The sequence below is a fragment of the Drosophila miranda genome, chromosome 3, assembly GCF_003369915.1.
Source record: "Drosophila miranda strain MSH22 chromosome 3, D.miranda_PacBio2.1, whole genome shotgun sequence".
Taxonomy (NCBI): Eukaryota; Metazoa; Arthropoda; class Insecta; order Diptera; family Drosophilidae; genus Drosophila; species Drosophila miranda.
In genome coordinates, this window is record NC_046676.1 from 3,909,616 (window position 1) to 3,922,641 (window position 13,026).

The following is a 13,026-nucleotide window of genomic DNA, read 5'->3' on the forward strand; positions in this document are numbered from 1 at the left end:
ACAAAATACATGCGATAGGACACTCGATAGATTTTTAGCTAAGAATAATTTTATTTAATTTTTTGTAATTCGCAACCTAGGATCAACCTATTTAATTTCATTTTCAAAGGTATATTTAAGAAGAAGTTATATCAACTTCCATACGCATTTCATACTTCCATACTTTTTAATTTTTTTACCTTCTTGTTGGTTCATTGGTCTTTTTGTTCTTAGTTAAATTTTAAAGGATCAACCTATTTAATTTCATTTTCAAAGGTATATTTAAGAAGAAGTTATATCAACTTCCATACGCATTTCATACTTCCATACTTTTTAATTTTTTTACCTTCTTTTTGGTTCATTGGTCTTTTTGTTCTTAGTTAAATTTTATAGTCTAATATCTAGTTTTAAGCTTAAATGCAATTCATTGACGTTTTAACTTCGTAAATTTATTTTACGATGTTGTGGCGGCAGAATTACTGGCTTCAGTACTTCCACTTCCTTGCCATTCAATTTTTTCGATAGAAGCTGGGTGTTTCAACTTAAAATGCCGTGTCAAATTGCTCTGTGAACCACCATACTTAACTCCGACTTGCATTACGTGCACTTTGCCTTTTTCTTGTCTATAGCGTCGAAGTGATTTCAAAAATCACTAAATTTACCTTGATGTGACATTTCAAAACAGTTTTGTTTGTCTTTAAACTTTCTTTCCCGAGTCCGCCACAACAAAGTGTAAAAAGGGTTTCCATACCAGTTCAAAAATAGAAAACATGAAACGAATGAAAACGAACGAATCGTTTAAAAAAAGACCGTGTAAAAACAGAATTAGCCGTACTCTCGAGTTTTTTTTGTTTGACCTTTTCCGCTAAAACCTTTTTTTTAGACAAAATCCAATGCACTATTTAAAATTAACCAGTCAAGTAGAAAATTGATTTATCAATCGGATAAAACTATGTGGGCATGGCTAAATGTTCTATCTAAATAGTAATATTCGACGGGATATAAAAATGGGAGAATATGGGTTCCAATCGTGACGGAGAACGATTAACCTATTGCAAGCCAAGGGGCTATTTAAATATTCCACCGAAAATAATGAAAATTGAATCATTTTAGCACAGTTCAGGTGAAAGATATCGTTGTTTTTCAGTTCAGAGGAAAGATGGCATGAATCCCTAAGAAAAATGTACAATCGTTAATATTTTCCGCCATTTACCTTAAGTAGTTGAACTACTTAAATAGAGGGGTCTTAAGTGGGCTAAGTTCGGTTTTTCATCATACGAGACGCTATTTTGTTGTTGAGGAACCAAAATTGAGGCAAAAACGATCAAAGTCAAGTATTTAAAATAAACCAGTCAAGCAGAAAATTGATTCATTAATCGGATAAAATTATGTGGGCAGGTCTAAATGTTCTATATAGCTGGGAATATTCGACAGAAGATCAAAAGCGAGGAATATGTACAATATAATTTTTAAAATGAGACGGTATATTTACTGTATATCGGTATATAATGGTATGTTTTCTCAATTTCATCAATCTATTAAATTTAATTTTCAACGTTATAAAGAAATCCAATAAAAGCAAGTGTTTAAAATAAAGCAATCAATTAGAAAATAGGTTCATCAATCCTATAAAATTATGTGGGCATGGCTAAATGTTCTATATAGCTAGTAACATTCGAGGGAAGATCAAAATCGAAGAATATGTATAATAGAACTCGAATTCGTCAGTATATATTTTTATATTTTTGAGGGAGAGATGTAACACTCGCCATGTCCGCCGCTGAAGAAAAGGATCCCGTGGAGTTGATGCTCAAGAAAACAGGCTGCATTGAGCTACATTACAAGGTGCAGGAGTGTATAGCCGAGACCGGTGACTGGCGTGCGTGCCAGGACAAAGTTAAAGAATTCAGGGCCTGCATGCAAAAATACGTCGACCAGCAGAGTAAAAAGTATGCCAACGTCAAGTAGCATCCTGCAGAAGTTCATCAAACCAACCAAGCTGGCGCTCGTCGTGCGCAGCGATCTTAAGATGACCAAAGGCAAAACAGCGGCCCAATGTGCACACGCTGCCGTCATGTGCTACCAGAACGCGGCTAACGGAACAGCCGAACAGAGTGCTGTTCTGCAGCGTTGGTGTCGTATGGGCCAACCGAAGATAGTGTTACGGGTCGAAAACTTCGAGCAACTTAATGGACTGGAGCGACAAGCGCAGGAGGCGAACGTCGTTGCTGCTCTGGTGAAAGATGCTGGCCGAACACAGCTGGAACCGGGAACGGCGACGGTTCTGGGCTTGGGACCAGCGCCAGCTGCTGAACTGGATAAATTGGTTGCACACTTGAAACTATTATGAGCTCTAAGTTTTATATATTCGTTACAATTAAAGTAAAATTTAACAACAGGTATTCTTTAGCTTCGGCCGGTCTACTTGCCCTTGGAGGCCGTGGAAATGGTCAGGGAAACCGCCTGACCGAACATCTCCACCAAATCGGAGGTCACACGTTCAGTTATCTGTCGCAATTTCCCATTGGACTCGCCACATATCAGCCGCTCAATGCGTTCAGTGGGACATTGTACTTGAACGGACGTGTAGACAACATCTGCAATGAGAATCGTACTTTATATGGAACTTCTCCTGTATCGTATACATACGTTTCTCCAAGCTGTAATACTCTAGCTCGCACTTCAGGTTATAGGGTATCTCCTGCGGCAAGTAGTCTAGCAAACGGGCACGAACACTTTCTACAATGAGCGCCTCGGGGCTGGCATCTGTGTGAATGTCCGAAGCGAATCTCCATTGTCTTGGCAATGCCTGTCCAATCAAATAGTTCTGAAGCTCATTCAGGCCATTGCCTGTCATGGCTGAGACAAGGAACACATTATCAAAGTGATCCCAAGTGGTCTGTCGCTTGTTTAGCGGAATTCCCTCTGCCATCTGACCCGTGGCAGCGGCTGCCAGACCTCGCGTCGCACCTTTGCCAGTTCGCTGACCGGAGAGCGTGTCGTTGGTTAGAGTCTTGATCAGGTCCAAGAGCACGCGCTTCGATTTAAGGGCATCTATCTTGTTCAGCACGAGGAAACTGGGTAGGTTGGCGTAGGCCTTCAAGGTGTCCAAGACAGTAGGGTGCAGTTCCTTTCTCGTCCAGCTGTTTGAGACATCCTGCATGACGGCGATGACGTCCGCATGCTGAATGGCATGCCGGTAGGAGCTCTTAAAGCTCTGCTCCAAGTGGTGCTTCCGTATTTCCCGCTGGGTCACCAAGCCGGGCGTATCGTAGAACACGAGCTGAGTTTGTCCGGTTGTGCAAATGGCCGTGTTCGACTTGCGGGTGGTATGTACTTTTGCGGATGTGGGACATACCCTGTGGTTAATTATGTTGTTGATGAACGTGCTCTTGCCCACATTGGGGACTCCAATCACAGCAATGTGCAGGGACATCTGCTGATCCACTGACTTGTTGATATTCTTCGTACTCTCCTGCGGAGGAAGTTGCGCAGGGTTGGACGATGTGTCGTCGGATTGAGTGGCGTTGGACAAGCTGCGTCCATTTGTAAGCAAACATCGATTGCTTTTAGTCCTATTCAGCAATTTTAAAGCACTTGAAAACAAATTATACCGCATCTTGCGAAATCAAGTTTATTTTTATTTAGCAAATTTCGATAGCCAATTTCGATAGCTGATGTTCTTCCTGGCCGTATGACCTAATGGTCGTATTCCACTATTCTAACCGGACCGATTAAACACACATATGACAACACTAGAAAAGTGTGAGACCAGAAATAAAAACATTACGGGAAAAGCAGTAAGAGTGAGAGGTATGTATTGTCATCGAACTGGCGGCAGCGCAGCAGCAGATAAATTCATACTGTGAAATTATCACATGCGATCACATATCACACCAACGCCAACGCAAATTAAAAGTTGTGTTTTTGCTTTCATACTATACCGACATTTACAGTAGTGAAATACGACCAATAGATGAGCAGAATTGGACCTGTAATTGGAAGTGTAACAATCAATCGTCTCAACGCGTTCGCGACCAAGTGATTAGCAGGACAAAGAAGGAATACCTCAAAACATTTCACATAATATAATTGCAACGAAGATTAGCACGTGAATCAATCGAAGTCGCCAAACACAAATCCCCAATAGAAGACGCACAATGTTTTCATATAAGCTGCCTTGCGGGGAATTCAAAACGGTCACCACAATGACGGAGAAAACTATAAGCTTCGTGCCGCCAGTTTACGAGCAGAGGTACTGCGCGGCAATTCAAATTTTAATGGGATGTCAGGATCAAATCGCGAAGGTGGTCGAATTTGGCTGTTCTGAAATCCGGTTCTTCCCCCTACTACGACGAATTGAGACGATTGAAAATATAGTTCTGGTAAGCATTGAAACTCAGCGTAAAAAAAGCGTGGCGTTTTTTTAGGGAAATTGTTAAGGAAACACGATTATATTTTATTTACTTCGGCTGTATCTGTATCCTATCTTAGACTGCTATCATAATAATTACGAAATAACCTTTATCTATATATATATATTAAATACTTTATTGAGTAGAGTATACCTTTTAAATGTAATAGGGAAAATGGGAAATGAAACCTAACAATAACGGAAAAGTGGCAAATAAAAATTCAATACATGAATGATTTGCTATCAAGGCCATGTGGAGCCAAACGGTGCACTGTTTCTGCACACCTTTTGTCCGTACATATATTTTTTACAACATCGTATAATGGGTAATTCAACAACGTCTTGCGCATGGAGCCGAGCTGTGCTGAGCCGATGCTCTCATAGCTCTGCTCCGACTGCCTGAGCGTACCAATCTGAATGCTTAAAGATAACAAATTAATTAATTAAAAACCAAAATTAGAAATCATGACGAGTGGTGTCCACGTGTATTAGCATGATTAGGTTTTGTTCTGTTCCTCTGAACACCTCATCTGGCATCGGGTAGTGCCTTGTTAACCACTAAAAATACTTGAAAACGAATTTAGGTTGCTAGTTTTCTAATTCTTTGTTTGAAGTCCCCCTAGCCTAGTCGGTCGGTCGGTTGGTCGGTCGGTCCCTATTTATAGCTCTATAATTTGCGAGAATGCCTGGACGGGTTGACATTACGCCTTTTGATGTACTTGTTTTCATCATCGTATTCGCTGTACAGATTCTGCACTTCCAACAAGCTCGAGTTGTTCTCTACATCGTGCTCGCCAATTTTTGACTCAGTCTTATATAGGCAACGGCGCGTGCGCCGCTGCTTGGGTCGATCCTCTGGCGACCGCCTTGACTTCAGTTTGCGCTCCACCTCATCGGTGGCAGAGGCCACAGTGGCATTTTCTTTGCGTGTGGCGCAGCCACGTTTGTTACTGGCCACTGCTGACAACGGCGTAGACCGAGATTTGCTAACAGCACCGCCGGCAAATTTAGCCGAGGCTATATTTTTGTTACTACGTGCTACACCTCGGTTGGGTTTCAGCTGCTGTGTTTGGGTTTGCTTGCTGGTTCTTTTCCGGCAGGCTCCCCCCCCGACGCGTCGACGAACTGCTTGCTCAGAATGGTCAGAGTAATCGCTCTCCTCAGACGTGCCTTGCTCTGCATACTGCTATAAAGATAAAAATGATAAAACATAAAAATAAATGTTTTTATATGCCACCAGAATTTACCTCTCCATCAGTGCTTTCTGCTGCATCATTATCCTCCTCCTCCTCCTCCTCCTCCTCCTGGTCCTGCTCGCGAGTCAATGCATCGACTTCATCATGGCATTCGCCTTCGTTGTGTTCCTGCACGACCAGTCCCTTATCGCGTCGACTCTGCTCAACCGTCAGTATCGCATAGGTTGGCCTGCCCTCATAGCGCTTAGGAAGACGCATTTGCAAGGGGCATATGGTCTCCTCCCGTTCAAACTCCTTGGCCGCCCGTTCGCGGGCTATTTGATCGGGGTCTTGAGAGATAACCTCCGCCCATGAGAACTTCTTTTTCACATTCTTCTTGCTCGACTTGGATCGCAGGTTCTTGGGCGATACACGATTTGTTATCGAGTGCTCCTGGAACGGAGTGCTAAGCGTTGAGTTACGCATCACGTTGGTCGAAATCTTATTATTCAGTTCAAATATATCGCACTTGTTGCCATACATTTCGTCCTTAACAGCCACGCGGGTGAGCAAAATCTCTTCGCTGTTTAAGCGCATCTGGCTGGGGTCATGGCCCAGACGCTGAAACTCTCGCTTAAAGATGTTGCGATAACGCTCATAATTGGGACGCTCCTGGTATGCTAACTGGCCAATCTGTTTCAGAAACTCGCCCAAATACTTAGGAACTTGTTTGCCGTAGAATTGACGCAACATTTCCGAGACGTCCGTCATAAAGAGCTCCTTAGCACGGTGCACTTTCTCCTGCTGTTGTTGCTGGGCCACATCCTTCCAGGGCAGATAACCCTCGGACCAGTACACCAAATTGTAGCCCAAGCACTCCAGATCGCTGCGTCGCGAATGCGCGCCCAGGTGGGCGTCACGCGATGTGAACTCTAGGGTACCGTCGTGCGCACGTCGTTGGTCCATAATAAACGGACGGTGAACACCGCGGTCTTGATATTTTGAGGCCAGGCCAAAGTCGATAAGGAACACGTGCTCTTCCTCGGCGGGGAGAAGCTGATACTCTGCGTGGGATTGGGTGTCGTCCTGCTTTCGCCTTCCACTCCGTTTGCTACCTTCGCTCATTTCACTTTTAAGTTTCGATTGATGTCTCGTTGCTCGTGTAGTTATGGAGCACTTGGAGGGCGAAGATGGTTGTGCATGTGCTTGTGCGTGCCTTGCTCGTTTACCCACGGCTGCTGTCGCGCGTCGCGCCGAGGGTGGAAGAAACTCCTCTGAATCGTTATCGGACGTTACTGGCGACTGATCGTCTTTATCCTCATTATTTTTTATGGGATAGCCATCCTCGTTAAAGTCCTCGCGGTAGCTAACGCGTTTGGTGGGTCGCAGATAGTGTGACTTGACCATTTCCTCGTACATGGAGTTGCGCTTTTCTCGACGGCACGAACGCACCGGATTGGAGCCGCTGAACTCGATGTTAGTCTTGCGCACGCTTCCCTTGTTCTTGTTCACTGGCGTGTGGTACATGTCCAGGCTGTTGCTATTGTTACTGTTCGAAGTGGCGCCATCATCAAAGTCCTCATCTTCCTCATCTTCCTGGGCGGCATCCACAATTTGCTTTAAAGCCAACTTTTTGTTCTTCATGAAGTAGTCATCGTCGCCATCACTGAACTTGACTACATCATCGGTTGTCTCCTGCTCCGAGCTATTCCCGCTGTCTGTCGTCTGCTGTTTCTCATCGTAGTGCTCGTCGTAGCCATCGCTCTTTGCCCCCTTGCCTTTTCCGGCAGGCACTGCCTGCTGCTTGAGGTACTTGCACTTGGATATCATTAGGTTCTGTCCCTTGATATCGTTGTGACAATAGCCCTTGTCGTGAAGATGCTCTAGCACATTAATTATGTGGATAGCGAGGACCAGCAAGCATTTCTGCTCCACCCGTGAGTTTTTAATGAGCGAGTGCAGGTCGCGATCGAAGCGGGGCAGGACCAAGAACCGATACCGAGCATCTCCAAAGTAGTGTGTACCCGAGGCAATGTAGCTGGGTATTCCGGACGGGGGGCCGTTGCTAATAATATGCCTACGAGCCGAAATGTTGGCAGCATCCTCGTGATCATCAGCTATTTCTACAACAAAACAATGATCATAGCATCAAGCAGTAAACCTACGGTGTATAATGCTTACTCTTAGTCTGAGATGTGTTGATCAGACAGTGAATCTCGACGAAAAGTGGTCCATTTGAGTGGGGTTCAATTTTGACGACGAATTTGGCTCTTTCAGAGCTAACGGGGCAGACAGTGTCTTCTGAGGCTAGGAAGATCTCGCCAAAGTTTCCCTTGCCTATAGAAAAATATGGTAGTTAAAATGCGCACTTTCCATTTGCATTATACCCAATCCGTCGATCACCACTTACCTATGGGTCGCCCCAAACGCCATGCCTTGGAGAGCACGTCCCTCAGTATGGTTCCATTGACGACAGATGGGCGCAACGTATATACCGGACGCGGCGACTCGGTTGAGTTTGAGTGGTTGTGGTCACTGGCAAAACTAGCTCCAGCCAACAGGAGGCTTTGAGCTTGCGGGGTCTTCAACACAGATGTATCTTCTTCCACTTCACCACCGCCAGCAGACCCCGACGATGAGGAATCCTCGTCGTCGTTCTCGTGGAACTCATATCCATTGCCATTTGTCGCCGCGCTGAGGCGCAGGCATTTCTCCGTCACACTGCCGCTGGTTTTGGCCGACGCTCGCTTTCGTTTGCGTATGTTGCGGTCTATCGGTGGGCGTTCCAACGGGAGCCGTTTGCCCATCGTGATGCCGATGCCCCCTCCTTGGATTTGGTTGCAAACGGACTACGCTATAGCTCAGTCTCGTTGCAGATTTACGCGAGGCGTATTAAGGAACGTTGATTAGATTTACGCGTAAAAATGTTATTGCTTTCTTCCAGTTCCGTTTTATAGCTTGTTGTCTATGCCTTTTCACTTGAGATTTGAGTAAAGCGTAGAGTGGTATGTAAAATAGACAGCGACATCGTGTTCGTTTGAATTAGTGTGTAATAATTATGTACACACAAACAAAACAAATAATTTAATATCTTTCGGAAATGTCCGAAATGTTGCTTTATTCATTATTCGAATAGTATGTGTTAATGCGTGCAAGTCTGCAGATTTATATTCTGTATTCAATGTCTGTAAACATGGGGAAAAAATAACAGGACAGACGGACGGACAGACAAATGAGAACAAAATTGATTTTTCTGCCCGGCATTACAGCACATAGCATTAAAGCATATTGTTATTCTTTCTTTTCACTTGAGTATTGGTTATAGATATATTATAGCTGCCACTCGATTTCCTCAGCACAAACTCGATTGAATTGATTTTCCAGTAGCTATTTTTCTCACGTATTGCTGGCTCTCTTCTTCTTTTTTTGTAGCTTTTCTTTCTCTGTCCTCTACAAGACCATTTCTTGTAGGTTTGTACCGCGCATAGCCGTAAATAAATGCTTACAATTTTTAGTTGGCCCGGCGTCTTACAAGTTTAATTTTCACATAAAGTTCATCGCTTTATTCACTTTATTGTTTAGCTTATTTTAGTAATTACACATTTTTTCAACATATCGATAAAATTTATCAAGCTCAGAAATACACATTTTCTACACATTTGCTACATAATGGAAGGAAAAAGAGGGTATGGACAACAGACAAACCGGCCCAGAAAAGCAACGCATGCAAGGTAAAGTCTACCCCATTTGCCCAATATACCTTGAAGAGAAAAAGACGATTTTTTCTTCAAGATATATTGTTCTCACACGCGAGGTGAGATTCGTACGAACCTTGCAGTTTGCCTTGGCTGTTTTGGGCTATTGTCCATACCCTTATTTATAGCCCATGTTGTTGTTGCGGAGAGAGCAGCAGTGTGACCGTCCTACCCTCAGAAATAACGCAAATATACCGATGAAAAAACGATCTTATACCACTGAAACCCCCTTTATTTAAACTGGAGCTAGAATTCTTCATGATTCATAATTTTCGTGGAGGACGGACATTTGTCCATATTCAAAAATCATATTAGTCGATTTTGATATTTGGTTTAATATTGCTAGCTAGCCAGGAAACTCAGCTCTGAAGACAATATTGTATCCAAGTGATAGATACATTTTCTACAAGATTGGCTTATATTAAATACTCTCTTTTATTTGGTTGTGTCTAAAATAAGGTTAAAAAAAAGCTCAAAGCATAAAACGAAAATGTGTCTTGAATGTTATCCTCTTTATACCCTATTTCTTTTAATTAATACTCAAATTCTGTTTTCCAAGCTGCTTTAAAACGTTATTAGTAATGGTCTTTTCTGAGATTGAGATGTTTTAGACCTTGTATTAATATTTTCTTGTAAATATATCTCGATCCCGATACCTATTCTTGGTCTCTGTAAAAAGACAATAAACTGCAAAATTTTGTTGTGATAGCTTGTGATATCTTCATTCATTGGAGCCTAGGATAACAAACATTTCCCCAATTATATACTATCCTTTTCACTATGTGGAGTGTTGCTGATTTAAATCTTAACTCAAAAAAGTTAGAAGAAAATTTATATTCGCGCAATTTATATTCGCGAATTCTTTTAACATGAAATTGCTTCTATCTGTTTTCGTAGGTGGACATTGACGAAGCACTGCTGAGGAAGTACATGAATCGAATAGACCCATTGGTCTCCGACTATATTAACAAACGCCAGAGTCTCCTGCAAGTGCAGGTTCTGCAAGGAAACGTCGCCGATTCCTCGGATGAATTGCGGGACACAGATGCTGTTATCGCTTTGGAACTGTAAGAAATACACTGCATATTTACACTACTATTTACTACAATAATTTAGCTAGTCCGTATAGTTTTAATGAATTTAATGCCGCGCGCACTGTTTGTGCATTTCGTTGCAAAATGTTGTGTTGTATAAAATACGACAGGGCTCCAGCGTAATCCGACACATTTCATACGAACGATAAAATCGTTTGATATAAGCCATTTAGCTGCGTTATTTACCTGATTTTTTAAATCATTCCATTCAAAACTATCGAGTGGCGCCACTATCGATGGTTCGACAGCTCCATGACAAGTACAAATTTGTACAAATTTTCTACTGGAATTTTTGTAGCAACATTTTACATTTTACATCATAATCTTATTAGATGTACTTAGTACTACAGCAGTGATATTGAGACATAATATTTTCTATTCTTCATAAATAACACTGCACAACAGCATATCTGATGATTGGGTTATGTTACATGATTTCAGAGGATTATTTTATTTAGATCTTTAGTTGAACAAAAGTTTCTTTTTGCAGCTGAAGGCTGAAGGAGGGCTGTTCTGAATGCTCCAACAATAATCAGCCATCATGTGTGAGTTCCAGTAGCCTTGATAGCGTCACTCCATCGTATGAAGATCCTGATCTTCAAGATTGACGTCAAAATAGTCCAGGTGGTTGTGGAGAAAGTATAACTTAATTCTTATGCTACATCCAACCCTTTGAAAGGGTGATCTTGCTGTTATAACAGACGTAAAACTAAAGTTTTCTGAACACATACATATCTACCATGGTAAATATTGCCATGGGACTGCTTGGGTTTATAAAAAGGTGGTCAAAGGTATTGTACGTCCCATATAACAGCTGGTGTCACACGGGCCACTTGATGGTGCAGTAATTGCATCGCCACTTGACAGATGCAGTCGTTGCATATCAACGTCCTAGATATACATAAATAGCGGCTTTGTACCTAAATTTATTCCGTTTTCCATTTGTCCACAAACGCAGAAACTCAACGCACGTTTTGCATACTTTTTGCGGAACCCAAGGCTTATATTTAATTTCCAGCGGCTGACCAAAGTAATTCATTCAAGCTTCATTTACGAACTCTGTTACATTTAAACGATATTCTTTAAATATTCTTTCGGACTATTCACACAAACACTTCTAGACTATGCTATATCAAATTTCAATAAGTAACAGCAAATTAAGGCTATGAAAAAGCGAATTTAGAGTGAAAGCTAACTCGTAAACTAGAGCTGTTTCAAAACAAATGAATGTATTTTTAGAATCAGCGACCTCAAATTAATAGACATAAAGTGATAAAAGTCAATCATCATATTACTCGTTTTTAATATTCGGCTCCAGAAGATAATAATTTTATATACGCATTTATTTACTTACAGCATTGAGCACGTTTATGAAGATGTGTTGACCAAAATTCCATTGAATGTTTTCGGATTCATGCAACCGAAAATTGCTATATTCAGCACGCCTAATTCGGACTATAATGTCATCTTTACGCGCTTCAATCCCCTTCTGCCGAATGGATTTCGTCACGAAGATCACAAGTTTGAATGGACACGGGAAGAATTTAAGTCCTGGTGCATGTCTATTGTTCAGAAATATCCCAATTACATGTTCGACCTAATGGGAGTGGGAGATCCTCCCAAGGGCTATGAGTCCGTCGGTCATGTGTCGCAGATAGCGATATTCGTACGCAAGGATATCCTCAAATTGGAGCTAGAGCATCCGCTGATTCGCAATGTAGGGACATCCAGTCCCTACCAGCTCATACATGCCGTCACCTATCCCTTTCATGTGGATACCAGGAGTCAGGAGCAACGAATCTGGGACGATGTTAAATGTGAGCTGAATAATTTTAAGCAATGCTGCAAATACCAAAGCGAGGATGACGACTGTTCGGATATACATAAACTGCCAATTGAGACACTACTGTCGCGCATCCATCGCACTGGCGCTACAAGAGAAATACTTGGCGATATCCTAAAAAAGAAATCAGTTCAGGTCAAGAATGAATTCGTTCTGATAGAGGACTCGGACGACGATTCCGTAACCGATGATGCCGATGAGCAGAGCTTCAATGAGGTCCAATTATCCGGCGAGGACGAGGAGTTTTGGGATGTCAATTAAGCTCCGCTCCCAAGATTGGGGCCCAGAATAATATTTTTCCATAAATCCCGGTGAACTCCCATATTGGGACTTTGAATAAATCTAGAACCAAATCTGTTCCCTTTTACATATCTCTTCGGAGTCCAGGGTGGGTTTTTCCAAGCACAGTTTCAATTTCAGTTTCAGTTGAGGGACTTCACCCGCCCTTTCTCCCTAGTTGACCACTATCACTGCGAAACGTTGCGAAAATTGGGGTTGCCGCCAAGATGATGAAGACGCCGACGCCGCGTCGTCTGTCTAGCTGGGGCACCCGCACGGAAATTGTTTTTTTTTTGCAACAATAGAGGGATGCAGCAAGGTGGGGGGAAAGCAGGGGAGAGTTTAACATGCAGACTTGGCGCAAACGCAGCGCATACCGAAATTGCCTGCGCTATTAATGCATCCACCCGGCATACACTACACTCCACTCTCTGGCACCCTGAAACTCTACGGAACTCTGCGGTTGCCTTCCCAGAGCTTTGTTAAT

The 13,026-nt window shown here is 42.6% G+C and overlaps 5 protein-coding genes across 7 annotated transcripts; 3 read left to right on the forward strand and 2 right to left on the reverse strand.

Annotated features, from left to right (window-relative positions):
* Nucleotides 1-1,720: 1,720 nt before the first annotated feature.
* Nucleotides 1,721-1,968, forward strand: LOC108159532 (cytochrome c oxidase assembly factor 4 homolog, mitochondrial). The gene has a single exon (XM_017292906.2). The coding sequence runs from the start codon at nucleotides 1,750-1,752 to the stop codon at nucleotides 1,945-1,947; it is 198 nt and encodes a 65-aa protein (XP_017148395.1). The 5' UTR covers nucleotides 1,721-1,749; the 3' UTR covers nucleotides 1,948-1,968.
* LOC108159531 (peptidyl-tRNA hydrolase 2, mitochondrial) lies at nucleotides 1,912-2,381 on the forward strand. Its single transcript, XM_017292905.2, has one exon. It carries the CDS (start codon nucleotides 1,931-1,933, stop codon nucleotides 2,327-2,329), a length of 399 nt encoding a protein of 132 aa, XP_017148394.1. The 5' UTR covers nucleotides 1,912-1,930; the 3' UTR covers nucleotides 2,330-2,381.
* LOC117187839 (GTPase Era, mitochondrial) lies at nucleotides 2,324-3,701 on the reverse strand. The gene is made up of 2 exons (XM_033390710.1): nucleotides 2,629-3,701; nucleotides 2,324-2,576 (listed from the first exon to the last, which is right to left on the reverse strand). The coding sequence occupies exons 1-2, from the start codon at nucleotides 3,596-3,598 to the stop codon at nucleotides 2,401-2,403; spliced, it is 1,146 nt and encodes a 381-aa protein (XP_033246601.1). The 5' UTR covers nucleotides 3,599-3,701; the 3' UTR covers nucleotides 2,324-2,400.
* A 2-nt stretch (nucleotides 3,702-3,703) lies between these two features.
* Nucleotides 3,704-12,627, forward strand: LOC108159530 (small RNA 2'-O-methyltransferase). Its single transcript, XM_017292902.2, has 4 exons — nucleotides 3,704-3,792; nucleotides 3,936-4,364; nucleotides 10,221-10,390; nucleotides 11,774-12,627. Exons 2-4 carry the CDS (start codon nucleotides 4,140-4,142, stop codon nucleotides 12,519-12,521), a joined length of 1,143 nt encoding a protein of 380 aa, XP_017148391.1. The 5' UTR covers nucleotides 3,704-3,792; nucleotides 3,936-4,139; the 3' UTR covers nucleotides 12,522-12,627.
* Nucleotides 4,515-9,197, reverse strand: LOC108159528. 3 transcript variants are annotated; one of them, XM_017292897.2, is made up of 5 exons: nucleotides 9,075-9,197; nucleotides 7,979-8,546; nucleotides 7,750-7,905; nucleotides 5,641-7,691; nucleotides 4,515-5,579 (listed from the first exon to the last, which is right to left on the reverse strand). In XM_017292897.2, the coding sequence occupies exons 2-5, from the start codon at nucleotides 8,373-8,375 to the stop codon at nucleotides 5,061-5,063; spliced, it is 3,123 nt and encodes a 1,040-aa protein (XP_017148386.1). In that variant the 5' UTR covers nucleotides 8,376-8,546; nucleotides 9,075-9,197; the 3' UTR covers nucleotides 4,515-5,060. The 3 variants fall into 3 exon arrangements, with proteins under 3 accessions (XP_017148386.1, XP_017148387.1, XP_033246600.1); XM_017292898.2 differs by having other exon boundaries at nucleotides 4,515-5,576; nucleotides 7,979-9,197; XM_033390709.1 differs by having other exon boundaries at nucleotides 7,979-9,197.
* Nucleotides 12,628-13,026: the final 399 nt, after the last annotated feature.